Source organism: Magallana gigas, chromosome 9 (assembly GCF_963853765.1).
Source record: "Magallana gigas chromosome 9, xbMagGiga1.1, whole genome shotgun sequence".
NCBI lineage: Eukaryota > Metazoa > Mollusca > Bivalvia > Ostreida > Ostreidae > Magallana > Magallana gigas.
In genome coordinates, this window is record NC_088861.1 from 49,441,619 (window position 1) to 49,454,469 (window position 12,851).

A 12,851-nucleotide genomic window follows, 5' to 3' on the forward strand; every position below is an offset into this window, starting at 1 on the left:
AATAATATACGTCCATTAAGATGGTTTGCTAGTCGTGACCATATTTTGACTGTATTGATCTCCTTTCAAAGAAGAACTCTATATGAAAATATTGAAAAAATACCCAAATTTAAAAGATGAAATATATGATTTTGTTCTTTACCAAACAAAAGTTTATAGTTAAAAAAACCCTTTCTTAGAATTTAAGGTAGGTCTGATAGTTAAATTGTTGACCATCCAGCCTTATTTGAATTACTTAAAAATTGTTAAAAAGAATGGCAAGTCTGATTTTTTTCTAGAGCATCTTATAACCATAAAGACGACATTTACAATATTTTTGGAATCCAAATATTTTTACGATGCCAACCTTCTTTTCTGAGAGAACTAACGGCATTTAAATTTATTTCAAACATGTTATAGCTAATTTTTAGAGTCTAATGTTTCTCGAATTTATCTTGTAAATCTAGTCTGTGTGTCTCGCCTTTTAAGTTACTAAGACTATGTTAAGTCAATGCTTACTCTCTATTATCTAATAGCTCAAGGAAGTATTGATTCATTATAAAACGCAATAAAAAAGAAGTACCAACCAATAACTTCCTTATTATTTGTTTGTGTATTCCTTCAACACGTTTAATATATTAAGATCCAGCTAATTTGGCTAGTAATGTAGTTTTAAATCAACTTTGAGGTTCAATTAATAATTAATCGAATGCGCGTTTAATTCGGGTTTTATTTAAAACGGAGCTTCAGCTTGATTATTTGTACACTTACTGGTGTTATACAAGTTTCGACTATGATCTACCTGTCAAACATCGCGTTGTCGTATACCAATGTCGTCATTTTGTTTCTCCATTTGACTGAAACGTCACATTCCTATGGTGAGTGAAGAATTAATATGCTTTTATTATGTCATTTGGCTTTTGTGTAGGAAATATTAAGTACGAATATCTTAAACCTACTTTTATTTTAATGATTGTATGTATCGTTTTTTATTTAATTAATTCGACATAGTTTATCGTATTATTTGTTTGACTGCAAATGGTAGTGTATAATCCTATTTATATCATATATAGTAATGTGTACAGAGTAATTTTCACCACCGTTTATTTTCACCCCTTTCAACCTCACTGCCAGCGAATTTAAGACTTGACGAATTACAATGTATCATATTATTTTTGTAAACAGAAGTCTGTCTGGGCGAATTCTAGGCGAAATTTTGTAAAAGAGCGAAAATGACACGGAGTGAAATTTACCCTGTATGTAAAAGATTGCATTGCACTGCATCAAACAATATTCTAATGTTATTTGTTGATACATGAATATATATAAGTTAATCTACATTGAAATAATGACATTTAATGACAACGAACAGTGTCTAAAATCAAAATTTAAAGGGGCATGGTCACGATTTTGGTCAATTTTTTTTCTTTAGATTTTAATGTTTAGAATGAATTAGTAAGGCATATTTAATAGACAACCAAAATTTTAGTGTCATTTGATAAGTTATAAGCGAGTTACAGAGCTTACCATTCTTCGCTATGTAAACAAAGCGTTTGTTTACATATCGAATTTCCACCCATTAGACCCAAAATAAATGTGTTAATCGTTAGGAAATATTTATCTATGCTTTAAATGAATAATAAGATAGACAAAGCAGCTTTAAAAAGATATTTTCCTGGTATATTGAACCTATGTAAACAAAAACAGGGCACGAGCGTTGTTTACATGACGAAGAATTGTGAACCCTGTATGTTGCTTAAAACTCAACGACTGGCACCATAATTTCATTTAATCATTAGAAATGCATTCCTAAAGCATTCCAAATAATATAAACAGAAAAATAAAATTTGACCAAAATCGTGACCATGCCCCTTTAAAAGGAGAAATGCAAAACAGGTGCAGGGCAAACACTGACTACTAAAGTATTAAAGAAAGGATCAGGTGCCATGGAGGAGTGTGCATCCTCTGTTGATCGTCCACACCCCCTGGTTGTCGTAATCGGGAAAAACGGAAAAATCCATAGACAATTAAGTGATAAATTGTGTTCCAACATTAAGTATGAAAAAACGTCAGTCAGCATGCCACCCTTTGGAAAATTGTATTTGCTGATAAGTCAATTACAACAGAAAAACGTTTGCAGAAATAATATTAGATTGCATAAATGGTTACTTGACATTGAACCATTGTAAAATGGCTGGACTCTGTCTGCAAATGATATTGTACATACAACAAAAGCAAACAGCAAAATAATCACTATAGCCAAGTCTAAAATTGTTTTGTCTAAAAAATTGTTAAAGTTTACTTTAAGTTTTGTTATCGAATAACATACGGAAAATTCTATATTACTTAAGTTCAGCATAACACTGGAATTGTTTAAGTCATATTAAACGAGAATTATAACATTGTCAAACGATGTACATGTATAAAAACGAATATTCAAAAGATATACATTAGTAACACGATGCGAAAGTATAACATTGTGGTAATGCATTACATCAATTTAAATAAAAATATGATCTTGCATGAAATGTATTTACTTTAAATGATACAAATTGGTAATTCTCAATTCAGAATACATAACTGAACTTTGTTTTGATATCATAACATTTTGCTTGTTTTCTATCTTAGAAGCAATGACACAAATGCTACAAATTCAATGTTACAAAAAATAAGATTAAAAGAAATCATCAACTTTAAGAATACAAGTTATTTAACTAAGGAACATCTCGCAAATAAATGTTATACAGAACGACAATAATGTAAGGCCTTTTACACAAAAATATGACTGACCGAAATTAATAAATACTCTTTTTAATCATTTAAGTAAAAAATCAAAATATCAAAATAAATTTTCGCCATAATAATTTCAATTCATATTGCTTGAACTTCTCATGGTTGACTTTATTTTACTTTTTTTTATAAAAAAAAAAGGTAAACAACGAACATGCAAATAATTTATTGTATTTGTTTTACAGCACAATGTCAAAAATGAGTAGGGGTTAATCTATTGCTAGGTTTGAAATTTAATAAGTCCGTTTGCACTGTCTAATATGAATATTTCCGCAGAGAGATATTCAGCACGCTATGTTAAACATCCACAGTGAAAGGAAACAAAACCGCAAATATTGTTTAAAGAAGTTTCATAACATTAAGTCATTTTAATTGAAAGTAATGTCAAGTGCAATGGGGAAACCTTTGCTTCTCATACGTTTTGTTTAAGATGGTCACCCGGAATAGTTCAGAGTATCTGATTTTTATAAGGACGTATTTTCTTTTTACACGAAATACAATATAATTCAAAAACGCTTAACAACACTCATCTATTGATACTTTTGAATACTCATTTTATCTTTAACATTTTTATTACGCACTTTTTATACATATTGTACAAATTATTAAAACTACGCATTTCTTGTTTGAGGTCAATGAATGAACTCAGATATCATTTTTGCCAGTCGTAAGGTGCAATCTTTTAAAAAATGCAGTTTATTTTATCGAAATATTTAGCGATTCATATATCATCTTTTTTTATTTGAATTATACATATGAAACAGAGAGAGACACTTAAAACTTCTCGACGCCGTCCTAAATAGGAGTGAGAGGGAGTTAGCTATAAAATTAATGGAACTTAAAAATGTACCTTTAATATGCATATCTAATGAAAAACATAAACGGATATTCTCAATGATTAAAGGTGCCTCAATTATAATTGTAGTTGTTATGGCCCAACAGCTTCTAGTGCTAAAGCGTGACTCGAAAGTCCTTCTTTTAAAAATGGTATTGCTCTTTTTTTTAATATGTAATCATTGTAACATTTTTTTTAGAAATGGATACAACAGTTATGTTCTAAAAAATCTTCACCATGGCGTATGGATTAAAGGTGTAACAGAGAGAGAGAGAGAGAGAGAGAGAGAGAGAGAGAGAGAGAGAGAGAGAGAGAGAGAGAGAGAGAGATTTGATAGCTAAAAAGAAAATTTATAATATGCGTTGGTTGAACAAGAGAGATAAATTCATAGTTACGAATTGTATGAAACATTGCTCTTTTGTTAAAGCTATTACCTTTGATTCTACGTAGAATCACTCCATATTTAGATGTTTCTAAATAAGGACAGGTTAATAGGTGCATTGGATTCATTTTTTCTTACATTTGCATTTGAGCTACCAGTTCCCTAACTCATATTGCCATACATTCACATTTGTATTCATCCACCTTTTTAGGATACATTTATGCGTTGTTAAAATGCATAAATAATTGTCCTTGCTGATTTATTAACAACCCACCAAAAATGAAGATAAAAAATCCCTTTAACTACTAAACTAAACTAAAGTGTATCTCACAGATACTAGTAGTGACTACCTCTATTTTAACCAAAAAACCCAGTATCATTTAATAGCCATAAGGCATAATTATATGATGTAGTCACACAACGTTGATTGTTGTCCACTCTGCTTAATTAGTCAAAGATGTGATAAATAAAACCTATAAAAAGAGTGCGTCTTCTTTTTGCAGTTAATGTTGCCTTGCATAAACCAGCATACCAAAAGCACCCCGCGTACCCTGGCTTTGACGAATATGACGCCAGTAACGCCGTAGATGGGCTCAGGTCAGACCTCAGATGGGAGGGAAAACAATGTGTCGTGTCAGCTGGCTCTAAAACCGCCACCTGGTGGGTCAACCTGACCAGTATCTACAGCATCCATCACATCACGATTTACTACAGAACTGAAGGCTCCACGTGGGGTATTCATTGTACATTGGCCCATGCAGTCTGTGAAATACACTAATTAGCATTTACTGTATCCTGTTTTTGTTTAAAATTTGACTGTTTATACATGTAGCATTTTCGGCGGAAAGATGTTTTCACTAATTTTTAATATCAAATTATTAATTTAATTATCATTGGAATATTTAGCGATCAATTAAATATCGAATAGAATACAATATGCAGAATTTGTACATGTATCCGAAAGTGTTGCTGTAATTTTTTTTATTTTTTGCAAAAACATGAGTGAAATAAATAAAATAGCTTACATAATTAAAACATGTTTGCTTTTGTGCGAGCAAAAAGAAATAATGATGTTGACAAAGTATATTTAGCATGTACATTAAGCGGCAAGTGATTTTTCAAGAAGTTTACGTGGTATGAGCTGATTTCAGAAAGTACCAATTCATGTTTATACATTCAAGCTATTTTGAAATGTACATAAATTAGAATCGGACATAATTTTTTTTTTATTCAATATACCCGAAATTGTTCTTTTTGCGCTATAAATCAAACTCAATTCGATGCACAGTTTTGATTGTCAAACCTGCGTTTGAATAATATTAATTTTATCATGCATTGTTTCTGAATTGTCTTTTTCATAGTTGAATTTTTTTCCAGGTAGCAATACATTTTTACCGGCAAGCTTTTTAGGATTTTCGATCTATATCTCGAACACGACAGACATTCTACAGGGGAAGTTGTGTTTCAAGGACAGGAACTTTACACTTTACACAATACCTGCTGTCATAACAGTCACCTGTCCTGTACATGGACAATACGTCATATATTACAACGAGAGGCTCCCACGGGTTTTTCACCCGGACGGCTATTCTGTGAACGCCTACAATGATCTTTGTGAAGTGGAGGTGTTCGGTAATTAGTTTTTAAAGGGATAAATAGTCGTGGCCATCATTACAGTATAGTTACCTCACTTTAAAAATGAGTTTTGTTTAGAAATATAAGAATTTTTTTTCAAAGGACTATGTGCGGTATTTTGCATTTTTGCCCCCAAAATTAAAGTCTGATAAAACTCTTCAAAAATAAGGTGGAAAATAGTTGAAATCAAATCGAAAATAAGTTGGTAAAAGGTTATCACTACAGTGACGGTATAATGCAAAGATGACGTCATGAAGATCGTCTTATTTTGCAAAAATGTATGTTTTGTAGCAAAATACGGGTGTTTCCCGATGTTTTTCGACTGGAAAACATCGAGCGCAGGCTTGCTCAAGCACTATTTTTTAGTATGTGTATAAATATATTAAGAACATCATATGTTAAATTCGTACTTGAGCAGACCTGCGCTCTATACTTTCGAATGCGAAATATAAAGAAAAAAATGACAATATTTTCATTTGTTTGCAAATTTGCAGGAATTAGGTTATATTTAAGACGTCATAGACAAACACAGCGAATGAGCAACAAAAGACTAAAATCAAAATTAAAATGTTAGGCATCCTCCTTACTATGATTTATACAGATTTTATAAGATAGTATTTAAAAATTTGAAAAAAAAAATGGAGAAGATATTTGACCATACCGAATATAGTCCTTATTATAGATGATCTATTTTGATTTCTTTTTACTTAATATTAAGGTGTATAATCATACCTACAATGTAAAGTTATCTAAAAGGTATATTTTCTGACTAAACAGCCTCTGCGAATATCAGCAACTATTCATTCAATTATATTTATAATTAATATAAATTAGATCAAAAAAATCAAATAAAATATAAAATGCTATCTTAGGTTGCCCTACAAGTGGATATTATGGATCCAACTGCTCCATCCCCTGTCCAGACGTAAACTGTCGGTACTGTCACATAGAGACGGGCACCTGCCAAGGCTGTAAACCTGGATATCAAGGTCAACGTTGTGAATTAGGTAAACTAATACACTGTCACCATCAAATAACGATACAAACACAATGTTATTTCGTTACATATGTGCTTTCATGAAACAAAAAAATCAACATATTCATGACGTTGTTTTTAAATTATTCGAAAAGAAAAACTAAATTTAAATATCACTGTCTAATAAAAGTTTGATTTGTAATTTTAATTTCACAGAATGTTCAAATGTTAAGTTCGAGGACGGTTGTCACCGAGATTGCGGATATTGTAGAAACATGTCACTTTGTCACCACGAAAACGGAGCATGCCCAAACGGATGTGAACCCGGATATAAACAATTCGATTGTAAACAACGTAAGTCAGAATATCCTCATATCATTTTAATTCTAAGATGCATTACCTTTTGTGTTGATATAAGCAATACGTCCAACTCCCCAAAAAGGGAAGACTTAATGGTAAAGATATTTCAGTTAAATTAAGTTCTGCAGGTGAAAGGTAGCAATGCAATTAAATAAATTATCAAGCTATCTAGTACATTTTTTCAACATTAAAAATAAATTATAAACAATCTTGCTCAATGTATGTGTACATAAAAGTATTGGAAAATCGGGCAAAACAGACCACCCCCCCCCCCCCCCAAAAAAAAAAAAAACCAAAAAAACAAAAAAAAACACAAACAAACCTAAAAAAAAAAACAAGAACAAGACAAAACGTGACACACACTTGTAGTAATTCATTCATTCATTCATTCATCTTTTATTTCCTCTATAAAGAGATACAGAATTAAGATTTGAGTTAATTTACAATTAATATAAGAACATCAATGAAAATAAAAGAATACAATTTAAGTTTTGCAATAAATATGATATAAACATGTGTTAACATTACATGAGTAGAAAAAATCCCACACAAACTTGTCTTTTGATTTTTTAAAAATAACTAATACAATTTATAACACATGTAGCGTGTGACAAAGGATTCTACGGGGTTGATTGCAATGAAAATTGTGGTAGTTGCATCGATGTCAGCCGATGTTTCAACATAAATGGGACGTGTTTGACTGGATGTTCTGCTGGTTATCAAGGGGAACTATGTAAAGCATGTGAGTACATTTATATGGATAGAGAATTCATATAACATTTCATATACTTTTAGAAATCATTTCAGCCATATTTTGTGACGTTGATGCAGCTTTAAACAATTCTTAAACAAAACAATAACTGAATATAGTATCAATTCGACAGCTTGTACCAGAGGATCTTACGGCATTCACTGCAATGAAACTTGTGGTCACTGTTTCAATGGTAGCCAGTGTTCATCAATAAATGGGTCGTGTCCACGTGGATGTGATTCTGGTTATACCGGGGACCTGTGTACAACAAGTAAGTACCGGGGACCAGTGTACAACAAGTAAGAAGATAGGACATCTACATGTACAACTGTTAGGATAACTATGACATATATTATTGTTTAACTGTAAACCAACTTATTTTTGCGACAACATTATTTCGCAATTTCAGGAGATAAACTGTCTCATGGTACGTAACATTAGCAAAATGTTTGAACTATAGTATACAAAAGATATTGAATGAATGGTGTGAGGCGATAAGTGTTTGCGCTGACGATTTTAACGCATATCTTGCGACAATTGCTCGCATGCAAAAAATAGTTTGGTTTGCAGTATCTAACTATTTGTAAAATGTGAAATCTTATAACGGGTACTATTTTGGGGTTATGATAGGTTGTGCCGACGGAAAGTATGGCAATGAATGCATGGAAGAGTGTGGATATTGCCGTGATGTGAAACAGTGTGTCCATAGCAACGGTTCGTGTCTCACCGGATGTAGTGATGGTTTCCAGGGCGAACTGTGTAAAACACGTGTGTACATTTAAACCAAACTATTCATTAAATGTTTGGACATCCATACTTGAAAGTTAAAACACATTGAGTTAACAAATGCAAATATCTGATGAACCGTATATCCGGTTAATTTTGTATTGTCTAATTTTCGCTCCTAGAAATTACCCGAATCGCTGAAATGACTGACGCAAAAATGAGAATATATTATTTATCCTACTTTTAAAAATTTTGTGACAGGCAAATAAAAATCCGGGTATACAGTATATACATGTAAATAAAAGTATAATCAAATGTAATAATTCAAATTAAAGGTTGCGACAAAGGACGTTACGGGTTTAACTGCTCAGAAAATTGTGGAAACTGTGCAGACATCAGCAAGTGCTTCCATGTAAATGGCACGTGTTTGACAGGCTGTGAGGGCGGATTTCAGGGTGAACTTTGTAAAACACGTAAGTATAAACCAACCAGAACTCAAGTTTTTAAATGTATAAAGGCATATCATAATGATAGAAAAATTGGTTTAATTTATGTTTGAGCATGTTTTACTGTCCGGCAATGTCAGAGGATAAATGTCTGATTATATAAACACTAGGTTGTGGTAGCAACCTATATGGAATTAACTGCAATGAAACCTGTGGGAACTGTCGTAACGACGACCAATGTCTGAATACAAATGGAACGTGCTTATATGGATGTGCCGATGGTTATAAAGGCGACCTGTGTAAAATTCGTGAGTACATGATATTGTTACATTGTATTCATGCTTATGTCCACATATAGATATATGATATATTGTCCTGCTTTATTTTTGTTGTATAAGTCTTTTTAACTTGCTAGGCTGTGAGAATGTACGGTATGGTGATCAGTATATTTAAATGAGAAAGAAACGTTGTTAATTTTGTAAAGGGATACATGTCAATATATATTCTCCCACTTTTTCTTGTCATGGAAATGTCTGTTTGATATGATAGCCTCTGAGAATATATGGTATGGGGATCAGTTTATTTGAAGAAACCTTCTTAATTTTGTAAAGGGGTACATGTAAATATATATTTTCCCACTTATTATTGTCATGGAAATGTCTGTTTGATATGACAGCCTGTGAGGATGGACGGTATGGGGATCAATGTAGTGAAATATGTGGACACTGTCGCGACGTTACCCAATGCTCTCACATTAACGGAACCTGCTTAACCGGATGTAAGCCTGGTTACCAAGGAAAACTATGTAAACCACGTGAGTAGGTTAAAAACGTAACGCTTTGTAAGCAGAGAAGATGTATAGTTATGAATAGGTACACTGAAGGTGAACAGTTAGGTTAGACTGCTGGACAACCGGTAAGCTAAACAGAAAAACTGAAAATATGCTGAAAAAAAGATGAACGCTTTCTGTTTGGTTCCAAATGAAAAACATAAAGATGTCTCTCTTCATATAATCAAACATGTATTTTATGTATCTTATTCGCCTATTCATATTAAAGCACAATTTTTGCTTTTTGCATTTAAATATTTCATTTTATTATCAATCTTCAGTGTGTAATTTTAAGTCCAACACATCAAAAGAAGAGTGCATATTTTGCCTCGGTAATTGCAAAGATGATTTACCTTGCAACAACTTGACAGGGATATGTGCGAACGGATGTAAGAACTATTGGACTGGGGAATTCTGTCAAGGTGTGCAGTTTGTATCCTCTGTGTCTTTTTCTAAAGATATTTTATTTATAAGTAAAAACTATTACGCAAATTGACTTCTGATTACTTATGCTATAAATAAAAACAATCTTTAAATTGCAAAATAAGGGCTTGCTCTTTGTTTGAACATAAAGAACAAAATTACCAAAAATATATGTTAAAAAGCTTTTATGTTTCATAATAAAGTCCAAACGCTTACATGTAATCTGACCAATCCATATTATAAATGCAATTAAATGTACCCATCATAAGGAAATCTCAGTTGAATTTTCTGATATTTATTTTATTTTATTTTTTGTGTGTGTTTATATTTTTATTTTGTTACGTATAGATTGCACAGTTGGTTTTCATGGAGAAGACTGTGATAAGAAATGTGGACAGTGTGTGGATGGAATGCCATGTAATGTTTCATCTGGTGTTTGTCCATTGGGGTGCCAAAACTACTGGGTAGGACCAATGTGTACAGGTAAATATAAATATAATGACCAATATGTTTATCAACAAATAAGATAACATTAATTTTAATTTAATTCTGATCTCTGTATATTTTAATGTTTTTCCATGGTTTTCTTCTTGGTTTTGCATTAGCTGTTAGGCAATTTACAGTGTAAACGGTTAGGTAAAGAAGGGTGCCGATGTTTTAATTTACGTGTTTATACGCTAAAATGTAACCAATACCATATTAGATAAAGCGCACATAAAAAACCCAACAGACTATTGATATATTTTTGCAGATCGGAACTAATAGCTAGAAAACAGACTACTGAAAACAAAAATCAATCGAAATTTAATCATTTCTCTTTTTATACGAAAAAAAATCAATTATAAGGTTAAACCTTTTAGAATGTCTGCCTTACAAGTACGGTCCAAATTGCTCGTTGGACTGTGGTCATTGTAAAAATGCTAGATCATGTTCCTGGATGACTGGAAAATGTGCAGATGGATGTCAACAAGGTTGGACTGATGCTTTTTGTTTAACAGGTATGAGTACATGTTAGATCGTTTCCGTTTCAAACAGTAAGAAATAGGCTTGGGACAAATCATATATATTAAGTTTTGATATATTTATATTTTTAGCGATTTCAACAGACATTTTAGTAACAAAAAGTAAGTTATATTTGCAATTCAAAAAAGTAAGATCTTACAAATTTTTTTATACCTTGAGGGAAATGGTCACCATTTCGGTCGAAATTCATTTTTCCATTTTAAATGTTTACAGTGCTTCAGTAATCTACCAAAATTTTATTGCCAGTCGTTACCTTTTTTTTGCTATGTAATCAAAGTCCGGGAAATGTTTGGTTAATATGTTAATGCTAAAAAGTGAAAAACGATGTGAACTGTTTATTAATGTTTAAAACGAATAAGAAGATAGAGATATAATGTTGAAAAAGAACTTTGACCTGTTTATTAAACCAATCAAAAAAACAAAAATATGGCACGAACCTTGTTAACATAGCTCTGTATCTTGCTTATGACGCTACGGCTGACCCTAACATTTTTGTTGATAGCTGGAAATGCATTACTGTTGCATTGCAACCGATTAAAATAGAAATACAAAATTTGACAAAAAATAATGATCATGTCCCTTTAAAATTACGATATCAATATCCTTACTGTTCTTTATTTTAGGCGAAGGGATATCGACCCTATATCTCTATGCCATCATAGGTGCTCTCGCCATGTTTCTATTAGTAGCCATTGCTGTCATTTTCCTTAAGGTAAGACGGAAGTCAACAAATCCTTACCATAAACATCCCACTGACGACACCAAGCCAAACATTCAGAATGTTTTGAACCATTATGACAGCCTCAACAGACCCGGGGGAATGAATATTTACTTTTCATTGGAACCGAAAAAACAAGAGTCGCATTATGAAGATATTAACATAACCATGTGGGATCACATTTATACAATAACCATTTGCTATGTTACCGAAGTTCAAACACTGATATTAACCTTAGTTACTTATTTTAATTATATTATAGGATAAAACAAGTTACTTGATGTGGTGTCAATCACTGGCATTGTGACTGTGTGGCTGCCACGTTCTAAAAGGAAATACTATTTTGTTTTCTAAAGATTTTAATCTGCATCAGTAACAAAATTGGTCCAAAAAATCAAAGTTGTAAATATATTTTTGTTAGTTTTTTTCCTAAATGATTTCTTTATATTTTGGAAGAGAAAAACGTTTAAGAATATCAATTTTTGTATTTTTAAAATAGACATTTCCTGCTTAATATCATGAAAATGTATATGTTCAGCATTTTATGCTAAAAGCGATTTTAATGTTTGATTTTTCGTGTTAAAAAGCAACGATGAAAGGCAAATTGTAACAAAGTATTTGATTTAAATTTTTCGGGAACTCCAACTTAATGAAATGTGTCTTATACTTAAAAAGAGGAAGGGAAGGTCTTTTTTTAGAAGTAGACTTAAATTAAAAATGAAATCTGTCGTTGAACTAATTTGTACCTGTACACTTGTCAAATAAGTCAAATCACATTTTGAGAATAAAAACATAAGCAAAATATCAAAATATATTGACAGATTTGAAATAAAAAAATATACACTCGTCGGATAGAAATGCTTGCATAGCAATTAAGATGTGCTCCTACTCGAGGGATATCATCATGTATAACACGGTATGCTAAGAATTGAAAGACATTTGTATGTAATGATCATTTTTGATAATCACATGCTTATT

At 31.8% G+C, this 12,851-nt stretch overlaps 1 protein-coding gene across 1 annotated transcript; it reads left to right on the plus strand.

The window, feature by feature from the left end:
• Positions 1-737: 737 nt before the first annotated feature.
• LOC117692039 (multiple epidermal growth factor-like domains protein 10) lies at positions 738-12,851 on the plus strand. Its single transcript, XM_066072535.1, has 16 exons — positions 738-857; positions 4,490-4,720; positions 5,364-5,618; positions 6,494-6,628; positions 6,814-6,951; positions 7,562-7,699; positions 7,842-7,979; positions 8,339-8,476; positions 8,770-8,907; positions 9,051-9,188; positions 9,557-9,694; positions 9,991-10,131; positions 10,481-10,615; positions 10,993-11,130; positions 11,227-11,256; positions 11,779-12,851. Exons 1-16 carry the CDS (start codon positions 773-775, stop codon positions 12,138-12,140), a joined length of 2,478 nt encoding a protein of 825 aa, XP_065928607.1. The 5' UTR covers positions 738-772; the 3' UTR covers positions 12,141-12,851.